We start from the raw sequence: 21,680 nt of genomic DNA, 5'->3' as shown, positions 1-21,680 counted from the left end.
TTAAAATTTCCCTCCATGTTGTCTTGTTCTTTTCATATTTTCATAAATTAAGCATTCAGAAACAAGCAGTCCATTTATAACTTATATCTTTTTCTAGTTCCTCTATCTTACTCTCTTCTTAAATCAGTGAGAAGGGAAATGGGCTTTGTTACTCTTTTTTCTCTTTTTCATAAGGGTGAGTTCTATACTGAGAAAGTCTTTCCTCCCACCTTCTTTGAAAAGTGACATTGTATTTATTGTGAACCTGCAAGTGTGGCACTGATTGACAGCTCTGTCTGTACTCACTGTTTCCTATCAAATGACTCCGCTTTCGCACCCTTAGCAGATGCAGAACTTACTAAGGTGGTTCTAGTACTAGTATTATAACAATCGATGTAAGTCCTCAATATTTTATTCTAATTTTTCTAAATGATCTTTTTATTTGCTCTTCTACTTTATATATTTTATATTATGTTTTGGTTCAAATATTTAAATCAAGACTATTATGTGGTCATGTTACTTTTGAATATGTCTTCATTTTAGTAAACATGTTTTAAAAAAGTGAAAAGTGAAAAAAAATCAAGTTTTAAGGGAAATAAATGTTGAGGGTAATGGAGTTCTAGCTTTAATATGACAGTGAAATACCAACAAATACATCCACCTAACTTCCCTTATCATCAAAGTAGCTGTTGGAAAAATGTAAGAGAATAAGACTTAATTCAGAGTCTGATGAAGAGAGTCTACTTAGTGGAAGGCCTGCTGTTGGCCAATGTATCTGATGCTTAATTATAATGACATACTAGAGGAAAATGATCTGGCTTTTCTATTAGACACTTGCAATGGAAATCTGCATCTAATCAAATATTAGGGCTTGACAATTCCTTGTATTTCTATTTTTATACGAAATCCTTGAGTCATTTTCATGGGAGGAGTGATGTCAACAAGAGCAATGTTTTGAAGTAGAAAAACATGATATTCAAAAATTATATTGACTTCCTTTTTTCCCATTAATTAAAGTTCTTCACTAGCAATTGAAGCCAATAAATGATGCTTATCATACATATGTGAGGACAAAAGATAGATTCAATTCCATCCTTAGGTTACTGACACTTGTAATCGCTAAATTTTTGTGTGTGAATTTAGTAATAACAGTAGGGAGAACAGCATCCAAAGAACACCACCTTGTTTAGTAGGATCAGGAGCAGGCAGTGACAGGAGAAATCCTGATATATCTTAAATAAGTCTAACTTCTTCACTAATCATATTCAAATTTAATGTTTTTGGAAAACTTTAGTGCTCCAGGAATTATAAGCTTAAGACAGTATATATTGGCCTCGATCCCTCTGTTTATAACTAATATTGTTAGAGAAATTACTTTTCAAACTTACATTCTTCCAAAACATACACAGTCTTATAACTAGATTTTATACTGAAATATTCAACAAGTGGATGTGACCACATGTAGACCTTGTGATTTAAAGCTATTGAAAAAGGATCACCTAGATTTCAAATTCCAGTTGGATTTAAAGAGCAGCAACAGAACAAAAGGAAGATTTTGAAGACAATGACAGTTAAATTATACTCATAAATAAAAATAACCCTGATAAAGACTCACATTTGGCTGAATTTTAAGTGGAAGTTTGAATCAATTTTATAAGGAAAAGCTGCCCTACAAAAAGAAGTTGGCAATAAAGCAAAGGCATCCTACCCTACTTTGGTTAATCTTACCAGTAAAGACGATGGGCAATCTGGATACTTTGTAGTGAGCGGTGTAACAGAAGTTGCACTAGAGGACTCTCAAGGTTCCATTCAAACTTTACAGCCTGAAATAAGAGATCAATTACTTTACTTTTTTTTCCCTCAGTAACAAAATTATAGCAGAATACAGACGTACTTAAGAGGCTTGAGAAAGGGAAAACAGCATAAACAGTTTGACAAAATACTTATATTTAATAGCTTTATCATTTGGTGTGTAACTAATAACAGAACATATACACATCACACAATTTTCTTTTTTGGCTTTTAGTATCACAGAATAAATAAGAGCAGGTGGTTGGTGGAGTTCAACCATGCCTAGGGAGAGAATCCTGGCACACAGAAAGTAATATCATGAACAGTGTCTTGGATATAAAAAATGGCATTATTAAACAATAGATGATTCCCTTCTTTTGGTTTGAAAAAGTGAAAGTCATTCAGTTGTGTCCGACTCTTTGTGACCCCATGGATCCATGGAATTCTATAGGCCAGAATACTGGAGTGGGTAGCCTGGATCGAACCCATGTCTCCCACATTGTGGGCAGGTACTTTACTAGTTGACTCTCTAGGGAAGTCCAAGAATACTGCAGTGGGTAGCCTATCCCTTCTCCAGGGGTTCTTCCTGACCCAGGAATTGAACCGGGATATCCTGCATTGCACACAGATTCTTTACCAACTGAGCTATCAGGGAAGCCCCCACATACTCAAAGCCTTAACTGAAATCATCTACTGAGTATTAACCTGCAGACTTTGAAGCTTTACTTTTAAGTGTCAAAGCTGCCTTTCGGTGGACACATAATCCACCCATCCTCCAATCTCCCATTCCTTCATCTGCACTGTGAACAACTTTCTAATGTTTTCTAGGATATCCAACCTGATGGAAAAACACAGACAGCAGCAGCAACCTTTGAGACCTAATTTAGACTTCCACACCCACTCTACAGGGACTTCACCATCATCACTTGGTATTTGGGCCCTCATCATCATCATCATCTCATGAAACACAATAAACCGTGAAAATGAATGTCAGATTTTTTTCCTATCTTTCTAAAAGTACTTATTCCTGCTTGAGAAACAAAGCTTCTATGGCTTGTTGCTCCATAAGCCTTTTAAGTCACATACACACACATTAATACCACTGTCCAGAGAGCAGAAAAAATGGGAACAACATTCATTCAACACACACCTAAAGAAACACCTCAGTATGCTAATTATCCTCCAGGATGGGAATGTTTATGAATTCTTGAAGTGTGAGAATGTCAAAAATGATCTCAGTAAATTTGCATAAACTTGTGATGCTATCTGAATATATAAGGATCATAATGTGTGCTGTCTTAAACTGCAGTTATGACCTTCTTTAACTAACATGCTAATATTGGATTGACTAGACCATGGGCTGTGTTCATGCCCTTTTCGTGAACATATCCTATGAGTACATTAGCAGGAGAGAGATACCTCAGAGTCTACTTCGGTGCTTGTCTTTTAGCTTTCTTTAAAGACTTCCTTGTGGTTTCTTTCTGAACCCAGAAACTACTTACTGATCATGAATGGCCTCCCTTGCTTCCAAATTCACCACATCACTCTGTCTACTGCTACAATTTCTCCCTACATCCTGCATCATCATCTAAGAAGGAGACAATATCTTGGATGCATATTTCGTTGGCTTCCTAGTTGTTTCAGTGGTTAAGAATCTGCGTACCAATGCAGGAGAGGTGGGTTCAATCCCTGGGTTGGGAAGATCCCTTAGAGAAGGAAATGGCAACCCACTTCAGTATTCTTGCCTGGGAAATCTCACAGACAGAGGAGCCTGGCAGGATATAGTCCATAAGGTCACAAAAGAGTTGGATTCAACTAAGGAAATGGAACAACAACAATATTATTTTGAACTCTCTTCTTGAAAGCTGTCTGCATTGTTACAGCCTGTGGCTTGCAGTAACCTCTGGATCTATGGCTTATTAAAGCATTAGCTATGAACCATAAGCTTCCCTGGTGCCTCAGACAGTAAAGAATCTGCCTGCAAAGCGGGAGACCAGGGTTTGATCCTTGGGTCAGAAAGATTTCCTGGAGAAGGGAATGGCAATCTACTCCAGTATTCTTGTCTGTAGAATTCCATGGACAGAGGAGCCTGGTAGGCTACAGTCCACATGGTCACAAAGAGTTGGACACTATTGAGTGACTTTTTAAGAACCATACTTTTCGTTTTAATCATGGTCTTCAAGTAACTTCATATTGCTCTTTAACATAGCCTACACAGTTCTAATAAAATAATGCATTAAAAAAAACATGATTCCAGAAAATAATCAGCAGGGTAGGAATTTTTTTTTTTTTTTATGTCTTGGAAAGTCAGGGTGCAGCATCAAAGTTTTAAGGGCAAATCCCACAATTAATGTTTTGAAAATTCTTCCCATTTGTTATTAATTTTCCAGTCACATTAAATATTTCTTTCCATCTCACATGATTTTACAATTATCATTTTTAATTAGGGAATATTTGCAACGTTACCTATCTTTACCTCTGTGTATTTGCAATGCTGGATCCTGGGTGCGACTTGTCTTATAAATGAATTTGCATTTACAGGCGTATGTCTCTCAGCCACATTCCTAGTGTCAAGTGTTATTGACTCAGATTCTGGCTTTCAAAGATTTAATTTACATATACTATTGTAGAAATTTCCTTTTTTTGAGTTGGGTTAGATATAGCATGTTGCCCATACTCAAGAGGCATGAGATGAATAGTGTTTCTGCAAGTTGAATTAATTTTTATTTTCACTACACTACATACTCCTGCAAGGCTAGGGAAACCACAACTGTAAGGAGAGGTAGTAGTAACTCTACAGTACACATGCTTCTAGATCAGTTCTCTCTTTAAGGCCTTTAGAGAAGTGCATGTTCTGTTTGTAAAGTAACATAGAATTCAATTCTATTATTACAGGCTCCTCACTTTAGTCTCAGGGTCCCTGTCTTAAATTCAAAACCTGAGGCACCTGGCATTTAAAATAGCTTATAACAATGACCTGCTCTTTCAGATAAGAAAACACCTGAGTTAAAAACAAAGCAAAGAAAAACATATTTTAGACTTATTTTAGACCCCTATTTTAGACCTATTCAGCATTCAGTATCCAGTTAACTTTGAAAAAAATCATTGTTTATATTTTGGATATTCAATCATATACATGACCATTTGTGCAATTGTTTATATGGTAACATATTCAAACTAAATTAGACCATGATCAGATTTCTAGATAAGTTTATAGTATTTTCCCAAATTACTCCAATATCATGATATATGATGTCACAAAACTACTATGTGGCAGCAGAATTTGATTATTAGAAACTACTGTTTTAAAATCTGTAATTAATATTAGAATATGGGAAAAGCAAGAAAAATATTATGAGCAGATGCCTAGTAAAGGACTATTTTCTACATAATATTTATTTGGTTACTTTTTTATAGTTTTATATATACAGTTGGATACCAATTTTTCATCACAAGTATTATTTTTTTTCTTGTTCTAATTAATAAGTGAAGGTGTTTTTAAAAAAAATTTCCCTTTTGGTGTTTATATACCTTTTTTGTAACCATATCAATTTTGGGTAGAGAATTTCCATGGTACCCAAGTTGACATATGAGCTATATTTTTAGCCCCTTGGCTAGCCAAACTGAAATGATCACTTTTTATGTAGGCTACTCTTGATTCACTGGGACCTGTTTTAGAGAATTATTGGTTAAAATCCTGGAATCTCTTGGCAACTTTGCTGTCCTTACCTGAACTAGCTGTGGGAGATATTCCAGTAGTTCATCATTCAAGAGGTTGTCTAACTGCTGAACTGCCACGTTACGAATTTCTTGATCTGGAAAACTAAAACAAAGTAAATACACTTACTAAGCTGTTAATAGCTTACAATAATGCATGAGAAATATCAAGAAAACAGAGAATTAACTCCACCCCCAATGCATTAGATAAAATAATCTCACAATCATTTAAGATAATCATTAGCATCAAATAATCATCTTTTTTTTTTTTCATATTCTGTGCTCTCCTGTGAACTGCAGTCGAAAGTTCTTTTGACTAGATTTTGGAAACATGAGTTTCAGTCAGATTCCTGCCAACTTTTCTGCCTATAAAATGTGGATTATAGGATATCTAAGATTTTTTAAAAATACATGAAAATCTTTGCTTATTATTTAGCCATGTATTTAAGTAAATAATTACTAGCTAGAGATCTGATGGCTTATATGATTAAAAATGGGATAAAATATATTTAAATGAGTCTTTGGGCAGAGAATAATAAAAAACAAGAAATCTAATGTATCTTACAATAAATAAACACAAATAATTTAATACAGCTAAATCTTACTAGGCTGTTAAGTTCTTGAATGTAACTATGCCTTACTCATTTTGAACTTCATATGCCTGTTGTAAGATTTAGCATCAACTAAACACAATAAAAGCTTGCTACTAAACTAAATTTATGAATGTAGTTCACATCTGAAACCCTACAGTCCCCCTCCATATTGGAGGGTTCTCATCTGTGGGTACATAGTGTGGACTGTGTACTATGCCCTTTTATATAAGGGACTTGAGCTTTTAGATTTTGGTTTCTGCAGGGGTGCTGGAACTAATGATACTGATGGATGACTGTGCTCCTCCTAACAACTAACACTGCTCCATCAGTAGAATTGTGTGTGTGTGTGCACACACGTGCTCAGTCATGTTCGACTCTTTTGTGACCCCATGGACTGTAACCTGCCAGGCTTCTCTCTCTATGGGATTCTCCAGGAAAGAATACTGGAGCAGGTTGCCATTCCCTTCCTCAGGGATCTTCCTGATCCGGGGATCGAACTGGAGTTTCTTGCATCTCCTACATTGTCAGAGCTCCCGGAAAGTGCCTAGATATAAATTTGACACACGCTGCTTTGACATGATAAATAAATATAGCAAGGGTTTTGGTAAGAGAAACACCCTTATTTATTATTTTAAACAAATCTTAAAAAATTAATATGCACAATTTAAAATTCAAAGGAACAGTTTAGAGCAATTCACTTAGAAACAAAAAAAAGAATAAATAAGACCCTCGAATCTTTTTGCATGGGAACTAAGTGAATGCTTTTCAGATGAGAACTCTAAAGACTGTGGAGGTCAGAAAACTTTGTCTCTAATGCCCAGTCTCTTTTCAGCATGTCCGGTTACTTAAGGGTGAAAGGAATACATGCAGCTATAGTGTAAAGGAGAAAAATGGACTCTGTGGGAGAGGGAGAGGGTGGGAAGATTTGGGAGAATGGCATTGAAACATGTAAAATATCATGTATGAAACGAGTAGCCAGTCCAGGTTCGATGCACGATACTGGATGCTTGGGGCTGGTGCACTGGGACGACCCAGAGGGATGGTATGGGGAGGGAGGAAGGAGGAGGGTTCAGGATGGGGAACACATGTATACCTGTGGCGGATTCATTTTGATATTTGGCAAAACTAATACAATTATGTAAAGTTTAAAAATAAAATAAAATTAAAAAAAAATCTAGAAGCAAAAAAAAAAAAAAATAGCACTACTCAGTATCTTCCCAACTGTCTTTGATAGCAGTTTGAAATGTGGTGCTTAAACAGGTTACATATTTTCTCCTCATTCATTTAAATTGAGCATTTTAAATGCAAGAATTTCACTTCCAAGGTTGGTCATTCAAAACCCTTACTTCTGATCTACAATAATTTTTTCCCTACGAATATTCTAGGAATAAGACCTACTGAGACTGTAGTCCAGGCACATCTCATGAAGTACCACTAAGGTCAGAAGATTTCAGCATAGCATCACGCACAGAAGGAAAGAAGAAAGGGTGTAATAAAAATTCAAAGCTGGAAGAAGGTCAGCTTGTTTTAGCACACTAAGACTTTATTTTCTCCTAACTAAATGTGATTGACTCTAATTTATTGCTCTCAATTACTAAACCATTTGTCTGAGGCTTGTAGACATCAAGGTCAGTTTGAAGACACTTTGAAGTCTTGGGGGAATAGTTACTTGGAACATTTTGTTGCCTAAGTGAAGACTTAAGTCAGATACTAGTCATCCTTGCTTTCCTGTGTGCCTATTTCATCTTACTGATGTGAATGACAGCAAAGGAGGAAAAACAGAAAACAAACATCACAACAAAAGAAAACTCCTTGGTAAACACTGTATCTCTAATCATGTGCTTATTTCCAAACACTAGAATGTAAAGTCCTTGAAAGCAGAAAAATTTTGCCTGTTTTGTTCACTTACCTGTCCCCTTTGTCTCTAGATTGGTGGACACTCTCTACATATTTCAGAAATGTCTAAATTTAATTAGTTATCTTTCCATCTAAAGCATCACTACTGCCAGACTTCTGTCTCACAGTCTGTGTTATCATCTTTCTCCAGTCATGTAGGTCTGAAATGTTAATGATTATGTTTTCTCCCTCTTTGCTAAAGGTTCATCATTTAATTCCCCCTCTTTCTAGCTGGTGAAATTCAATTCATCCTCTTGATGAATCTTAAACTTTTAAGCATCAATTTACTGGTGAAGCTGTTTCAGCCACTTTCTAGAATTACCCCTTTTTCTATGGGATTCTAAACACAAGGTTGAGGGTAGACTCATTCATTTATATCCCTAGTCCAAGCATAACAGAATAAAAGTTTGTGGAATTTCTAGTAGTCTCTTATCTTTACATCTGATCAGTTGCCAAGTTCTGTTGATTTTTCTATCCCAATGGCTCTTGCACCCATGTTGTTATTTAGTCACCAAGTTGTGTCCGATTCTTTCACGACACCATGGACTGTAGCCTGTCAGGTTCTTCTGTTTATGGGATTTCCCAGACAAGAATACTGGAGTGGGTTGCCATTTCTTCCTTCAGGGCATCTTCCCTATCCAGGGATCGAACCCATGTCTTCTGCATCTCCTGCATTGACAGGCGGATTCCTCTACCCCGGGCCACCAGGGAAGTACTCTGTGCTTGTTTTCAGTTTCTTCTGCAATTACCTATGCTAGGCTATACTTGGCTCACATTGGTATTAGCATTTTTCATAGTATTACCTTATAAAATTTCCTGAATTATTTTGTAAATTCATTTCCCATAAACCAGTAAATGGTTTTCTATTTTCAAAGAAACGTTCAGGCCCTTACTATTTATTTACATATTAAAAGCTAGCTGAACACTCCAGATTTTTGTACTACTGTTATACTGGAAAAACTGCCCTGGCTCATTGTATGCTGTTTTTACTTTGAACATGCTATGTTCATTCTCACCTTTGTAAGCACTGTAACCTCTGCTTGGAACACCCTCCCTTCTCTTCTTAAACTTCTAGTTCTCCTTCAAACTGTGGATCATATTCCCTTGAAGGTCACTATGCCAGTCTTTAGCAATCACTTTTCTCAACTCCCAGGGCATTGAGTGGTTTCCTCCACTGGGCAATTGGGTGTGACAGTGCGTGAAAGAAATTATCATTTTATTAATATGTATCCTCATTCCTCAACTAGTGAATATACTATAGCTAAGGATGGTTCTATCCTCTTTTTTGATTTCCAGAATTCAGGACCACTCTCCATATGTGTTGGGTGATTAATAAAAATGCACTGATCATAGGACTCCCCTGGCAGTCCAGTGGTTAGGACTCCATGCTTGCACTGCTGGGATGGCAGGGGAGGAGGGCATGGATTTGATCCCTGGTGGGCAGGGAGCTAATATCCCATGTGCCATGTGGCATGGCCAAAAAAATAAAATAAAAGCATTGGTCACAATAATAATGAGGAAAATCATACTATGCTTCTTGTGTTCTGAGATAATTTATATATTGGTAGCAAGAGGTTCAATTCCACAAAAAGCACTCATACAAATCCCAGATTTCTTCCCCCTTACAGTCAAAACAGTAAGACAAAAACAAATCCGATGGTGATGGAAGAGAAAGATTTTTTTTTCAGGCTCTTTAGGAACAGGAGAACAAAAAACTAGTGATATCTTTATAGAACAGTCCAAAAGGAATATTATGCATTTGTATTAATACACACAAATGTTGGAAGAATGTTTTTGCATTTTTATAGAAAGGGATGTCTATTTTTATTCATTACTGGTGCTTGAAGTTCAGGAAGAAATTGGAAGAGAAACTGCCAAGAAACGAACCACATGACATCCTGAGATGTGACTAAGGCCTAACGACATTAAAGCATATCCAAATATAACCTGAATCTGACTATATTAGGAAGAGTTGGCTACATTAAAAGAGATGCTGGCAGTGTTGGTGAAGTTCCTGGAAAATGGGGCTCTTTTATACATTGCTGGCAATATATAGCAACATGTATAAAAAGAATCTTTAAAATGTGCTTATTTTTGATCAAGCAATTCTACTTTGGGAATTTATCCTACAGAAATAATAAAAGATGTGTGTGAGGATATATGTATGCAAATAAAACTGGAAATAATGTAAGTATCTAAAAATAAGCAGTTAAGTTAAATGTGCTATGACTCTCTGATAAAATGCACAGTCATTAAAATATTAAAATAATATTTGATAATATGAGAATATTATGAAACATGTGTGAATTTTTCCACATGCTTAACAAAAAATATGGAAAGGAAGTATCAAAATATGAATACCAAATTTCTAGATGGAAATGTCATGGGTGACTTTAGTTTTCTTTTTTAAAGCTTAATTTTTAAAGATTTTTAAACTTTCTATATGATAGTTTTATTGGTTACTAAAAAACAGTAATTTTAAAAGTAAGTCTCATTCAATTAATTATGAAAATACATTAATAATTGCAAATAATTGCACATTTTAAAATAAAATAAATTGAAAATAAATAAATGCAAATGTATTACTACTAGAACCAAGATCCAAATCATATGTCCTTTTAAGAGTATACATTGTAGAGTGAAAGAACAAGCCTCATATTTTGTACTTGCTTTAGAATATTCTTTTAACTAACAGGCCCAAATAGGGATCTCTATCCCTGGAGAATTTGTGCTTAATATCTTTTCAGGGCCATGAACTCAGCCACAGATCAATGGACAAATATGTTCCACAAATCCTGGCCTTTCTTCCCTGTGATATTGTCTGAAACTATTTAAACATTCTTTGGGGATATAGCTATTGGCATTTCATGCTCAGTAACTCGCTCCTCAATGAGGTGAGGGCTACTCATATTAGTTCTCTGACTGTGGTGTGATATTTACATGCTGAAATGTCATATGTATCAGAAGAACTGCAATCTATTTTGAATTTTCCATAAGTCAGGCTACTGTAACTTCCAATGACCTGGTTTGCTTGAAAAATAAGTATAATTTTTGCTGATAATAAACTAGAGCCACTCTCTAGGGAGCCTGCTAACCTTGGGATTGCTAATTTCTGTAGGCATGAACATAACACCTTGAATCTGGGGAATAAAGAAAAGTCTCAGTAGAAAGATTCATCAGGCTGATGTCAATTAGGTCCTCATTCATTTATATTTATCAGAAACTTCCTTATAATATGGTGGCTCAGAGGGTAAAGCATCTGCTTGCAATGTGGGAGACCCGGGTTTGATCCCTGGGTCGGGAAGGTCCCCTGGAGAAGGAAATGGCAACCCACTGCAGTGCCCTTGCTTGGAAAATCCCATGGATGGAGAAGCCTGGTAGGCTACAAGCCATGGGGTTGCAAAGAGTTGGACATGACTGAGCGACTTCACTTTCCTTTCCTTTCCTTATAATCAATCAGAAAATAGATAATTTAAAATGTAATAAATGGAGATTTATCTGTTTTAAGGTATTAAAAAGATATAAGATCAGTAAAATCCATTGCTTGTTGGGGAGGAGACCAGGTAAGTGAAACAAATTTTCTTTTTTTTTTTTTTGCTTTTTTTTTTAAATTTTATTTTATTTTTAAACTTTACATAATTGTATTAGTTTTGCTATGAAATTTTTAAAAATTAGAAATAAAAAGAGTCCATGTTAAATAATCACTTATTTAAGGTTATACATAATTTTTAAATGTCCATTAACTTTATGCTATCTAATTTAGCTTCCCATATATGTCTGAAGAGAAGAGCAAAAAAAAAAAAAAAAACAAAAAAAAAACAAACAAAAACCCTACAATTATGGTCAAAAACAAAAACATTAAGACTGGCTTACTATTCAGTTTTATATGAGTTTCCTGAACAGTGATTCTATATATTCAGGGTTTAGTTGCTTTTGAACTGAGCTAACAACTGCATCTTTAGGATTTCTAAAAGGACAAGATACCATACCTAAGATAAATATAAAACTTGCTACAGTAATTGTTAAAGGATTTTACCTAAAAATAGCTTGTTGTCCAATGAGGACATTTGGACACAAAGGAGAAAATACTCCTTGCAGACTGACTGTAAAAGTTGATAAAAGGAATCTAAGAAATATGGCTAAAAACCTCAAAATGTGAAAACATTAAGTAAAATGAAAGCAAATTCAAGACAAACATTTTTCAAAGAAACTTCAGTGAGATATCAATTCTATATTTTGCCAATACTGTAGGGTAAACACAAAGTTGAAAGTCAAGCAGAAAATTAAGTTGGAATTGCAATCTTTACATGGGTAAGAAAGGAAGCGTATCAGGTATGCATGTAATTCTTTGGCTCAAGGGAGAAGCAGAAACTGACCAGTGGTTAAAATCTGCTGTACAGTAGAAGTTCTTCAGTTTCTTTTGGAACATTTTAGATCCTTAAAAATTATAAACGATTCCAAAGAGTTTTTGTTTATGTGGGTTATGCAGGCAGGTGTTCATGTTCAGTCATGTCTGACTCTTTGCGACTGCATGGTCTGTAGCCCGCCAGGTTCTTCTGGCCATTGAATGTCCCAGGCAAGAATACTGGAATGGGTTGCCCTTTCCTTCTCCAGGGGATTGTCCCCACTCAGGGATCGAACCTGTATCTCCTGGGTTTTGGTAGGAAGATTCTTTACCAGGGAGTCACCTGGAAAGCCTCTATCTATCAGTAATTATCAATTAAAAACACAACCAAGACATTTAAGAAATATTAATCAATTCATTTTAAGTGACATTAATAATTCATTGCTTGTCAACATAAACAATATGTTTTTAAAAGTATAGCTGTATTTTCACAAATAAAATAGTGAGAAGAGTTATATCGTTTAATATTTTTGTCTCTAATGTCTGGCTTAACAGAAAACAGCTGAATTCTCCTATCTGCTTTGGCATTAACTCTGTTGTAATACTGCATATCATGCAGTCTCTGGAAAACCCCACTATACACTCATGAGTAAATGAGTATGACAAAAAGAAATGATGTCTGGAACTACTTTGGAAACAATTTTGACCTTGTGACATCGCTGTAAACATCTTGAGGACTGTAGACCTCTATGACTGTAGACTGTAGACTTTGAAAACTTCGATGTACAATGTAGTTTTGGTCAAAGAATCAGCACCTGTGCCCTGTTTCTAAGACAGCAGCACATCAAACTATGTCTCCCATGAATGGAAAATTGGCTTCAAAGTCATCTGCCAACATCAGACTTGGGAATTGTCATTCCTCCTCAAACATGTATAATTCCTCTCATCTCAGAGGGCTATAGGAATATCACAACAGATTCAGACAAGCTTCAATAGGACCACTGGAATTATGAAGTGAAATTTCAACAGAAAAATACATCTTTCAACTTCTTCCCATTTGGCTTGTTACTTTGTCATTTCTACTTCTTTCTTACTTTCTTTTTCTCTTCTTTTTCTAATTTGAAAAATGGTATAGGGTCAATAGCTTACTTCAAAAACTTCTGAAGTGATGGGTGAAAGCCAAATGCAATGTAACAAATGTTGACCTTTAAAAAAAAGCAACTTGGAGTAAACTGAAAAGCAAAGAAATCTGAGATCAAATTTAAGTGTAACAGAAATGTCAGACTTCAGAAAACACAGTAAGAATTCATGCAGAATGCCATAAGGCTATTCAGCTTAAAAGCACCAATGTCAGGTTGGAATTAGAAAACCATCAGAAGTACAGAACTGTTTTCCCAACAGGTTTTGAATCTGATGACACACTCAGCATCAGCTTGGAAGGAAAATGTCAATATGAACATCCTCGCTATTTTTCTAACACTAAAAACAATCAGACATGACAGAAGAAATTTTTTTCTAGGAAAAGAGGTGAATAAGGCTTCTTTAAAATGATTGTCAACCTCTATCTACTGAATAATTCATGTTCTTTCAAAATTGTTCACATGATTATAGAATATTAGAATTCAATGAAACCTGGAGATCTATTCAACCTCCTGACTGTATAAATGAAGAAACTGAAACTCAAGAGAGTTTGGGCTATTTTCCTGAAGTCATTCACTAGTTGATACCAAAACTAGATTCTAAACATCCAGAATACTAGGCCAATATTTCTATCAAGGCCTTCTAATCTTTTGACTAGCTATTATCATCTATGCTTATATAATATGCACAAGACTTATTTGGGTGTATTTTTAATTTTATTCCATTCTAAATGGGTCAGTAGAGACATATAATAGTGAGTAGTGTAATTTACCTATCTGGATTGGAGCACTGGTTCAGCCATGAACCAAAAGGAATAAGAATGAGTCCTAGGCCCGAACAGACAAAGGAACTGTTCAGATATTTCCTGATGGATAGCTATGGACTTGCACAACGATACTGGGAAATGCCTATATAGTCATGCTTGTGTACTTAGTCGCTCAGTTGTGTCTGACTCTCTGCGACCATCTGGACCATAAACTGCCAGGTTCTTCTGTTAATGGGATTTTTCAGGCAAGAATACTGGAGTGGGTTGCCATTTTCTCCTCCAGGGGATATTCCCAACCCAGGGATCAAATCCATGTCTCCTGTGTCTCCTGCACTTCCGGTGGATTCTTTACCCACTGGGTAAGCCATATAGTCATGGTATTAATTAATTACTTAAGATATCTATGATATGTTTCTCTTTCTGAGAATGGACATACAGACACCATGGAGGGAAGGGGGGTGGGATGAATTGGGAGACTGACATATATACACTAGCATGTATAAAGTAAATAACTAATGAGAACCTACTGTATAGCACAGGGAATTATAACAAGTGCTCTGTCACCACCTAAATGAGAGGGAAATCCAAAAAAGAGGGGACATAGGTATACATATAGCTGATTTCACTTTGCTGTACAGCAGAAACTAACACAATATCATAAAGCAACTATACTCCAATAAAAAGTATTTAAAAGTTCTCAGAGTTTTATAATTCTAGTCAATAGGCATCTGACTAAAAAAAAAAATAATATGTACTTACAGTTCCAAAGTATAACCAAAAAATACTCATTGAGAATAAAGTTATTCATTATCTTGTGGGGGAAAAAAAGAATAAGGGATTTTGAGTCTAAATATGAAGGGTTCTAAAAATAAATAAACATGAAGGGTTCCTTTTTTAAGACCTCTCCCTAAACAAATTTATTTGCACCCTTGACTTAATTCCCATCCTTCACTTGATGACTTCCATGTTGGGGTCTGCAGCTTAGATACCTTTCTTGAACACCTTTGGTCATCTCAAGCACACCTCAAAGCCAACATGCAAAGTCTAAACTGCATAGTTCTTGTTCTTCTATTGGTTATGTGTCTCCCAGTGTGCCCCATCTTAGGGAATGTTACTTTTATCCCCTTAGTTACGAAAGACAGAGACCTGGGAGTAATCCTCGGTACTCTTCTTTTTCACTACTCCTTCCCATTCAGTCCTGTCATTTTTATGTCTAAATGTTCTGATTTTCTTCATTTCATTGCATTAGCACTCACCTTCTAGGGCTTCCCTGGTGGCTCAGCAATAAAGAATCTGCCTGCAACATGGCTTTGATCCCTAGGTAGGGAAGATCCCCTGGAGAACAGAATGGTAACCCACTTCAGTATTCTTGCCTGGAGAACCCCATAGACACAGGACCTTGGCGGGCTACAATCTATGGTTTCATAAAGAGTCAGACAAGACTGAACAACGAAACAACCACCACCAACACCACCTTCTAAGGCTGACTTGCCATTCTCTGATCCTTGGACTACTTCCATAACTTATCTCATCTTCTCTCATCTACTTATGCTTCTTTCACCAAATCCATGCTTCACTCAGAAACCAGAGTAATCTCTGAAAGATGCTGCTGCTGCTAAGTCGCTTCAGTTGTGTCCGACTCTGTGCGACCCCAGAGACGGCAGCCCACCAGGATTCCCCGTCCCTGGGATTCTCCAGGCAAGAACACTGGAGTGGGTTGCCATTTCCTTCTCCAATGCATGAAAGTGAAAAGTGAAAGTGAAGTCGCTCAGTCCTGTCTGACTCTAGCGACCCCATGGACTGTAGCCCACCAGGCTCCTCCATCCATGGGATTTTCCAGGCAAAAGTACTGGAGTGGGATGCCATTGCCTTCTCCCTGAAAGATGCAAATCAATTCAAAATTTTCTGTCGCTGAGAACCATTCATGCCTTCATGTTGCTATCAGAATAAAGATGAAGTTGCTTAACATGGCCCTGTTTAGAAGACCTTAACATGATCTAGTTCCATATGAAGGTATCTTTTCATCACACATTCCTCCCTTGGACTACAGGCACACTAGCTCTCTTCAGTACAGTTCAGTCACTCGGTCCTGTCCGACTCTTTGTGACCCCATGAACTGCAGGATGCCAGGCTTCCCTGTCCATCATCAACTCCCAGAGTTTATTCAAACTCATGTCCATTGAGTCGGTGATGCCATCCAACCATATCATCCTCTGTTGTCCCCTTCTCCTCCCACCTTCAATCTTTCTCAGCATCAGTGTCTTTTCCAATGAGTCAGTTCTTCACATCAGGTGTCCAAAGTATTGGAGTTTCAGCTTAAACATCAGTCCTTCCAATGAATATTCAGGACTGATTTCCTTTAGGACAGACTGGTTGGATCTCCTTGCTGTCCAAGGGACTCGAGAGTCTTCTCCAACACCACATTTTAAAAGCATCAGTTCTTCGGCACTCAGCTTTCCTTATAGTCCAAATCTCACATCCATACATGATAACTGGAAAAACCATAGCTTTCACTCGATGGACCTTTGTTGGCAAAGTAATGTCTCTGCTTTTTAATATACTGTCTAGCTTGGTCATAATTTTTCCTCAAAAGAGCAAGCATCTCTTAATTTCATGGCTGAAGTCACCATCTGCAGTGATTTTGGAGCCCCCCCAAAATAAAGTATCTCTTGTTTCCACTGTTTCCCCATCTATTTGCCATGAAGTGATGGGACTGGATTTTCTGAATGTCGAGTTTTAAGCCAACTTTTCATTCTCCTCTTTCATTTCAAGAGGTTCTTTAGTTTTGCTTCATTTTCTGCCATAAGAGTGGTGTCATCTGCATATCTGAGGTTATTGATATTTCTCCTGGCAATCTTGATTCCAGCTTGTGCTTCATCCAGCCTGGCATTTCTTGTGACGTACTCGGCATATAAGTTAAATAAGCGGGGTGACAATATACAGCCTTGAAGTACACCGTTCCCTATTTGGAACCAGTCTATTGTTCCATGTCTTACTCTTACTGTTGCTGCCTGACCTGCATACAGATTTCTCAAGAGGCAGATCAGGTGGCCTGGAATTCCCATCTCTTTCAGATTTTTCCACAGTTTATTGTGATCAACACAGTTCAAGGCTCTAGCATAGTCAATAAAGCAGAAATAGATGTTTTTCTGGAACTCTCTTGCTTTTTTGATGATCCAACAGATGTTGGCAATTTGATCTCTGGTTCTTCTGCCTTTTCTAAATCTAGCTTGTACACCTGGAAGTTCTTGGTTCATGTTCTGTGGAAGCCTGGCTTGGAGAATTTTGAGCATTACTTTATTAGCATATGCTGCTGCTGCTGCTAACACTTCAGTGGTGTCCGACTCTGTGCGACCCCATAGACAGCAGCCCACCAGGCTCCTCTGTCCCTGGGATTCTCTAGGCAAGAATACTGGAGTGGGCTGCCATTTCCTTCTCCAATGCATGCATGCTTAGTTGCTTCAGTTGTGTCTGACTCTGTGCGACCATATGGACAGCAGCCCACCAAGCTCCTCTGTCCATGGGATTCTCTAGGCAAGAATACTAGAGTGGGTTACGTGTGAGATGAATGTAATTGTGCAGTAATTTAAGCATTCTTTGGCATTGCCTTTATTTGGGATTGAAATTAAAACTGACCTTTTCCAGTCCTGTGGCCACTGCTGAGTTTTCCAAATTTGCTGGCATATGGAATGCAGCACTTTCAGAGCATCATCTTTTAGGACTTGAAAAAACTCAACTGGGATTCCACCACCTCCATTAGCTTTGTTTGTAGTGATGCTTCCTAAGGCCCATTTGACTTCACAATCCAGGATTTCTGGCTCTAGGTGAGTGATCATGCCATCATGATTATCTGGGTCATGAAGATCTTTTTTGTAGAGTTCTTCTGTGTATTCTTGCCATGTCTTCTTAATATATTCTGCTTCTGTTAGGTCCATACCATTTCTGTCCTTCATTGAGCCCATCTTTGCATGAAATGTTCCCTTGGTATCTCTAATTTTCTTGAAGAGACCTGTAGTCTTTCCCATTCTATTGTTTTCCTCTATTTCTTTGCAATGATCCCTGAGGAAGGCTTTCTTATCTCTCCTTGCTATTCTTTGGAACTCTGCATTCAAATGGGTATATCTTTCCTTTTCTCCTTTGCTTTTGGCTTCTCTTCTTTTCACAGCTATTTGTAAGGCCTCCTCAGACAACCATTTTGCCTTTTTACATTTCTTTTTTTGGGGGATGGTCTTGATCCCTGCCTTCTTCTTCAGGAACCCTATCAGATCTAATCCCTTGAATATATTTATCACTTCCACTGAATAATCATACGGGATTTCATTTAGGTCATACCTGAATGGTCTAGTGGTTTTCCTACTTTCTTCAATTTAAGTCTGAATTTGGCAATAAGGAGTTTATGTTCTTTGCCACAGTCACCTCCCAGTCTTATTTTTGCTGACTGTATAGAGCTCCTCCAGCTTAGGCTGCAAAGAATATAATCGATCTGATTTTGGTATTGACCATTTGGTGATGTCCATGTGTAGAGTGTTCTCTTGTGTTTTTGGAAGGGGGTGTTTACTATGACCAGTGCGTTCTTTTGGCAAAACTCTATTAGCCTTTGCCCTGCTTCATTCTGTACTCAAAGGCCAAATTTGCCTGTTACTCCAGGTATTTCTTGACTTCCTACTTTTGCATTCCAGTCCCCTATAATGAAAAGGACAACCCTTTGGGTGTTAGTTCTAGAAGGTCTTGTAGGTCTTAATAGAACCATTCAACTTCAGCTTCTTCAGCATTTCTGTTTGGGGCACAGATTTGGGTTACTGTGATATTGAATGGTTTGCCTTGGAAATGAATAGAGATCATTCTGTCGTTTTTGAGATTGCATCCAAGTACTGCATTTCAGACTGTTTTGTTGATTATGATGGCTACTCCATTTCTTCCAAGGAATTCTTGCTCACAGTAGGCTCTCTTCTCACTTTCTAAATGCAGTTTCTGCATTTCCTAGCTCCCGTCTTCCCATGGAGCTCTTCTCTTATTTCCCCTTTCACCAGTTCATTTTCACTCATCTTAGATATGCAATCAAACATAAAACTTCCTCAGGGAAGACTTTTCCCACTCTGGAGAAAGATTTGGGTCCTTCATTTTATGTTACCATGGAACCATGTACTTCTCTCAGAGCTGTTATGACACCTGTTATTTTACATTTATAATTTGGTAAGGGGCCTATTTCTCCCCACTTCCAGTGGACTACAACTCCATAAAGGCAGGACTATGTTTATTTTTGCTTAACATGCCAGCTTCAGGGCCTAAAGAAGTGTCTAACATGAACAGGCCATCAGTAAGTATCTACTGAGTGAATGAATAAACAAACTGGATATCAATTTCTTCATCTATAAAGTGGAAATCCATAAAGTGGGGGAAACTGTACATGATGGTAACAATATTAAAGAGACTGTTTTGTAGGTCAATCATATAATATTTTGAAAGTGCTTAATAATTAATCTATAAGTCACTATTCAATTTTCAAATATAAATTTGCTCTTTTACCATATACGTTTTGACAAGTGAATTTAAGCTTAGTGAAGCTTACTAGAAACGAAATTGTTCCCATGACTTTATGATATTTACAATTTAGCATTGAAAAAAATCTGTGAACTCTAAACACTCTTAAAAATATAGATACCAGGAAGAAGATGATGTTGACAAGACTGACTGGTAGCATTTATTGAAAGTTCTCATAAGTACTTTATCCTGTAAGGTACAATGCATGATACTTATTACTCCCATTGGCAGGAGGTGGGAGGGGTTTCAGGATGGAGAACACATGTACACCCATGGCATATTCATGTCAATGTATGGCAAAATCAATACAATATTGTAAAGTAAATAAATAAAACTAAAAAAAAGAAGAAAAAAAAAAACTTTACTGAAGTGATTCATGTAATAAGTGACAGAGACAGAAATGCCTGATTTCAAAGCTTGTGTTGTCAACTGTGAAATTTGGAAGCAACTCCATAAACTCTTCAAAAATGCACAAAGGTAAGATTCATGTCTTTGGTTTATACAATTCTAAGTTCTTCATTCTCAGTATATCACTTTGACTCTCTCTTCATGTGAGACACCATGGACGCCAGGCCTCCCTGTCCTTCACCATTTCCCAGAGTTTGCCCAAGTTCATGTCCACTGAATCAGTGACGCCATCCAACCATCTCATCCTCCATTGCCCTCTTCTCCTTCTGCCTTCAATCTTTCCCAGCATTAGGGTCTTTTCTAATGAGTTGGCTCTTTTCATCGTGTGGCTAAAGCATTGGAGCTTCAGCTTCAGCATCAGTCCTTCCAATGAGTATTCATGGTTTACTTCCTTTAGGATTGACTGGTTTTATTTCTTTACTGTCCAAGGTACTCTCAAGAGTCTTCTCCAGCACCACAGTTTGAAAGCATTAATTTTTCAGTGTTCTGCCTTCTTTATGGTCCAACTCTCACATCCACACATGACTACTGGAAAGACCAAAGCTTTGACTATATGGACCTTTGTCAACAAAATGATGTCTTTGCTTTTTAATACACTGTCTAGATTTGTCATAGCTTTCCTTTCAAGAAACAATCGTCTTCTGCTTTTATGGTTGCAGTCACCATCTGCAGTGATTTTAGAGCCCAAGAAGAGAAAATCTGTCACTGCTTCCACCTTTTCCCCTTCTATTTGCCATGAAGTGATGAGACCAGATGCCATGATCATAATTTTTTTTAATACTGAGTTTTAAGCCAGCCTTTTCACTCTCCTCTTTCACCTTCATCAAGAATCTTTTTAGTTCGTCTTTGCTTTCAGCCATTAGAGTGGTATCATCTGCATATCGTTGTTGATATTTCTCCCTGCAATTGATTCCTGCTTGTAACTCATCTAGTCCAGCATTTTGCATAATGTGCTCTGAATATAAGTTAAATAAACAGGGTAGCAATATACAGCCTTGTTGTACTCCTTTCTCCGTATCCATAGTTACCTATAATTCTATTCATATATTCCCTTCCCTCCCAACTGAGAGGAACAAGTTACTCTCTTTCCTTGATAACAGCTCTATTTTCATTTTTGGTCCAGTCTGTTGGGTGTTGGGGTCATCTCATTTTTTCTCTTCACCCATCCCTGTTTTCTGAGCTTCCTTCCCTTCATGCATCTATCATCTCAGTTTGTAAACATGCTTGGAGCTTTTTTATTTAAACAAACATAAGAAGTCCAAACATCAAAATCTTTCTCTTACCTCCTTCAACTTTAGTGATCTTCTCGCCTTTACGATCAATCTTATTCCAAGAGGCACAAATTATTTTTCTCCATTTCCTCTTTGAGGCCTTGAAGATGGCATCCAACTTCAATACCCAAATTTGCTCTTTCATCCAAAACTCTTGTCTTGGTTAACAATGTAATTATCTATCATTTACCTAAATCAAAAAGTTCAAAGTCTTCCTTATTTGCTCTCTTGTT

At 37.0% G+C, this 21,680-nt stretch overlaps 1 protein-coding gene across 2 annotated transcripts in view; it reads right to left on the bottom strand.

Moving 5' to 3' along the window:
* Positions 1-21,680, bottom strand: part of PIK3C2G (phosphatidylinositol-4-phosphate 3-kinase catalytic subunit type 2 gamma) — a 460,044-nt gene that overhangs the window by 283,610 nt on the left and 154,754 nt on the right. For both annotated transcript variants that reach the window (XM_055571258.1, XM_055571268.1), the window contains 2 exons: positions 5,500-5,593; positions 1,708-1,802 (listed from right to left, as the gene is read on the bottom strand). In XM_055571258.1, the coding sequence (XP_055427233.1) occupies positions 1,708-1,802; positions 5,500-5,593 (189 nt within the window). The remainder of the gene's footprint in view (positions 1-1,707; positions 1,803-5,499; positions 5,594-21,680) is intronic.

The sequence above is a fragment of the Bubalus kerabau genome, chromosome 1 (assembly GCF_029407905.1).
Source record: "Bubalus kerabau isolate K-KA32 ecotype Philippines breed swamp buffalo chromosome 1, PCC_UOA_SB_1v2, whole genome shotgun sequence".
Classification (NCBI taxonomy): domain Eukaryota; kingdom Metazoa; phylum Chordata; class Mammalia; order Artiodactyla; family Bovidae; genus Bubalus; species Bubalus kerabau.
This window is presented reverse-complemented; position numbering and strand designations above follow the sequence as displayed.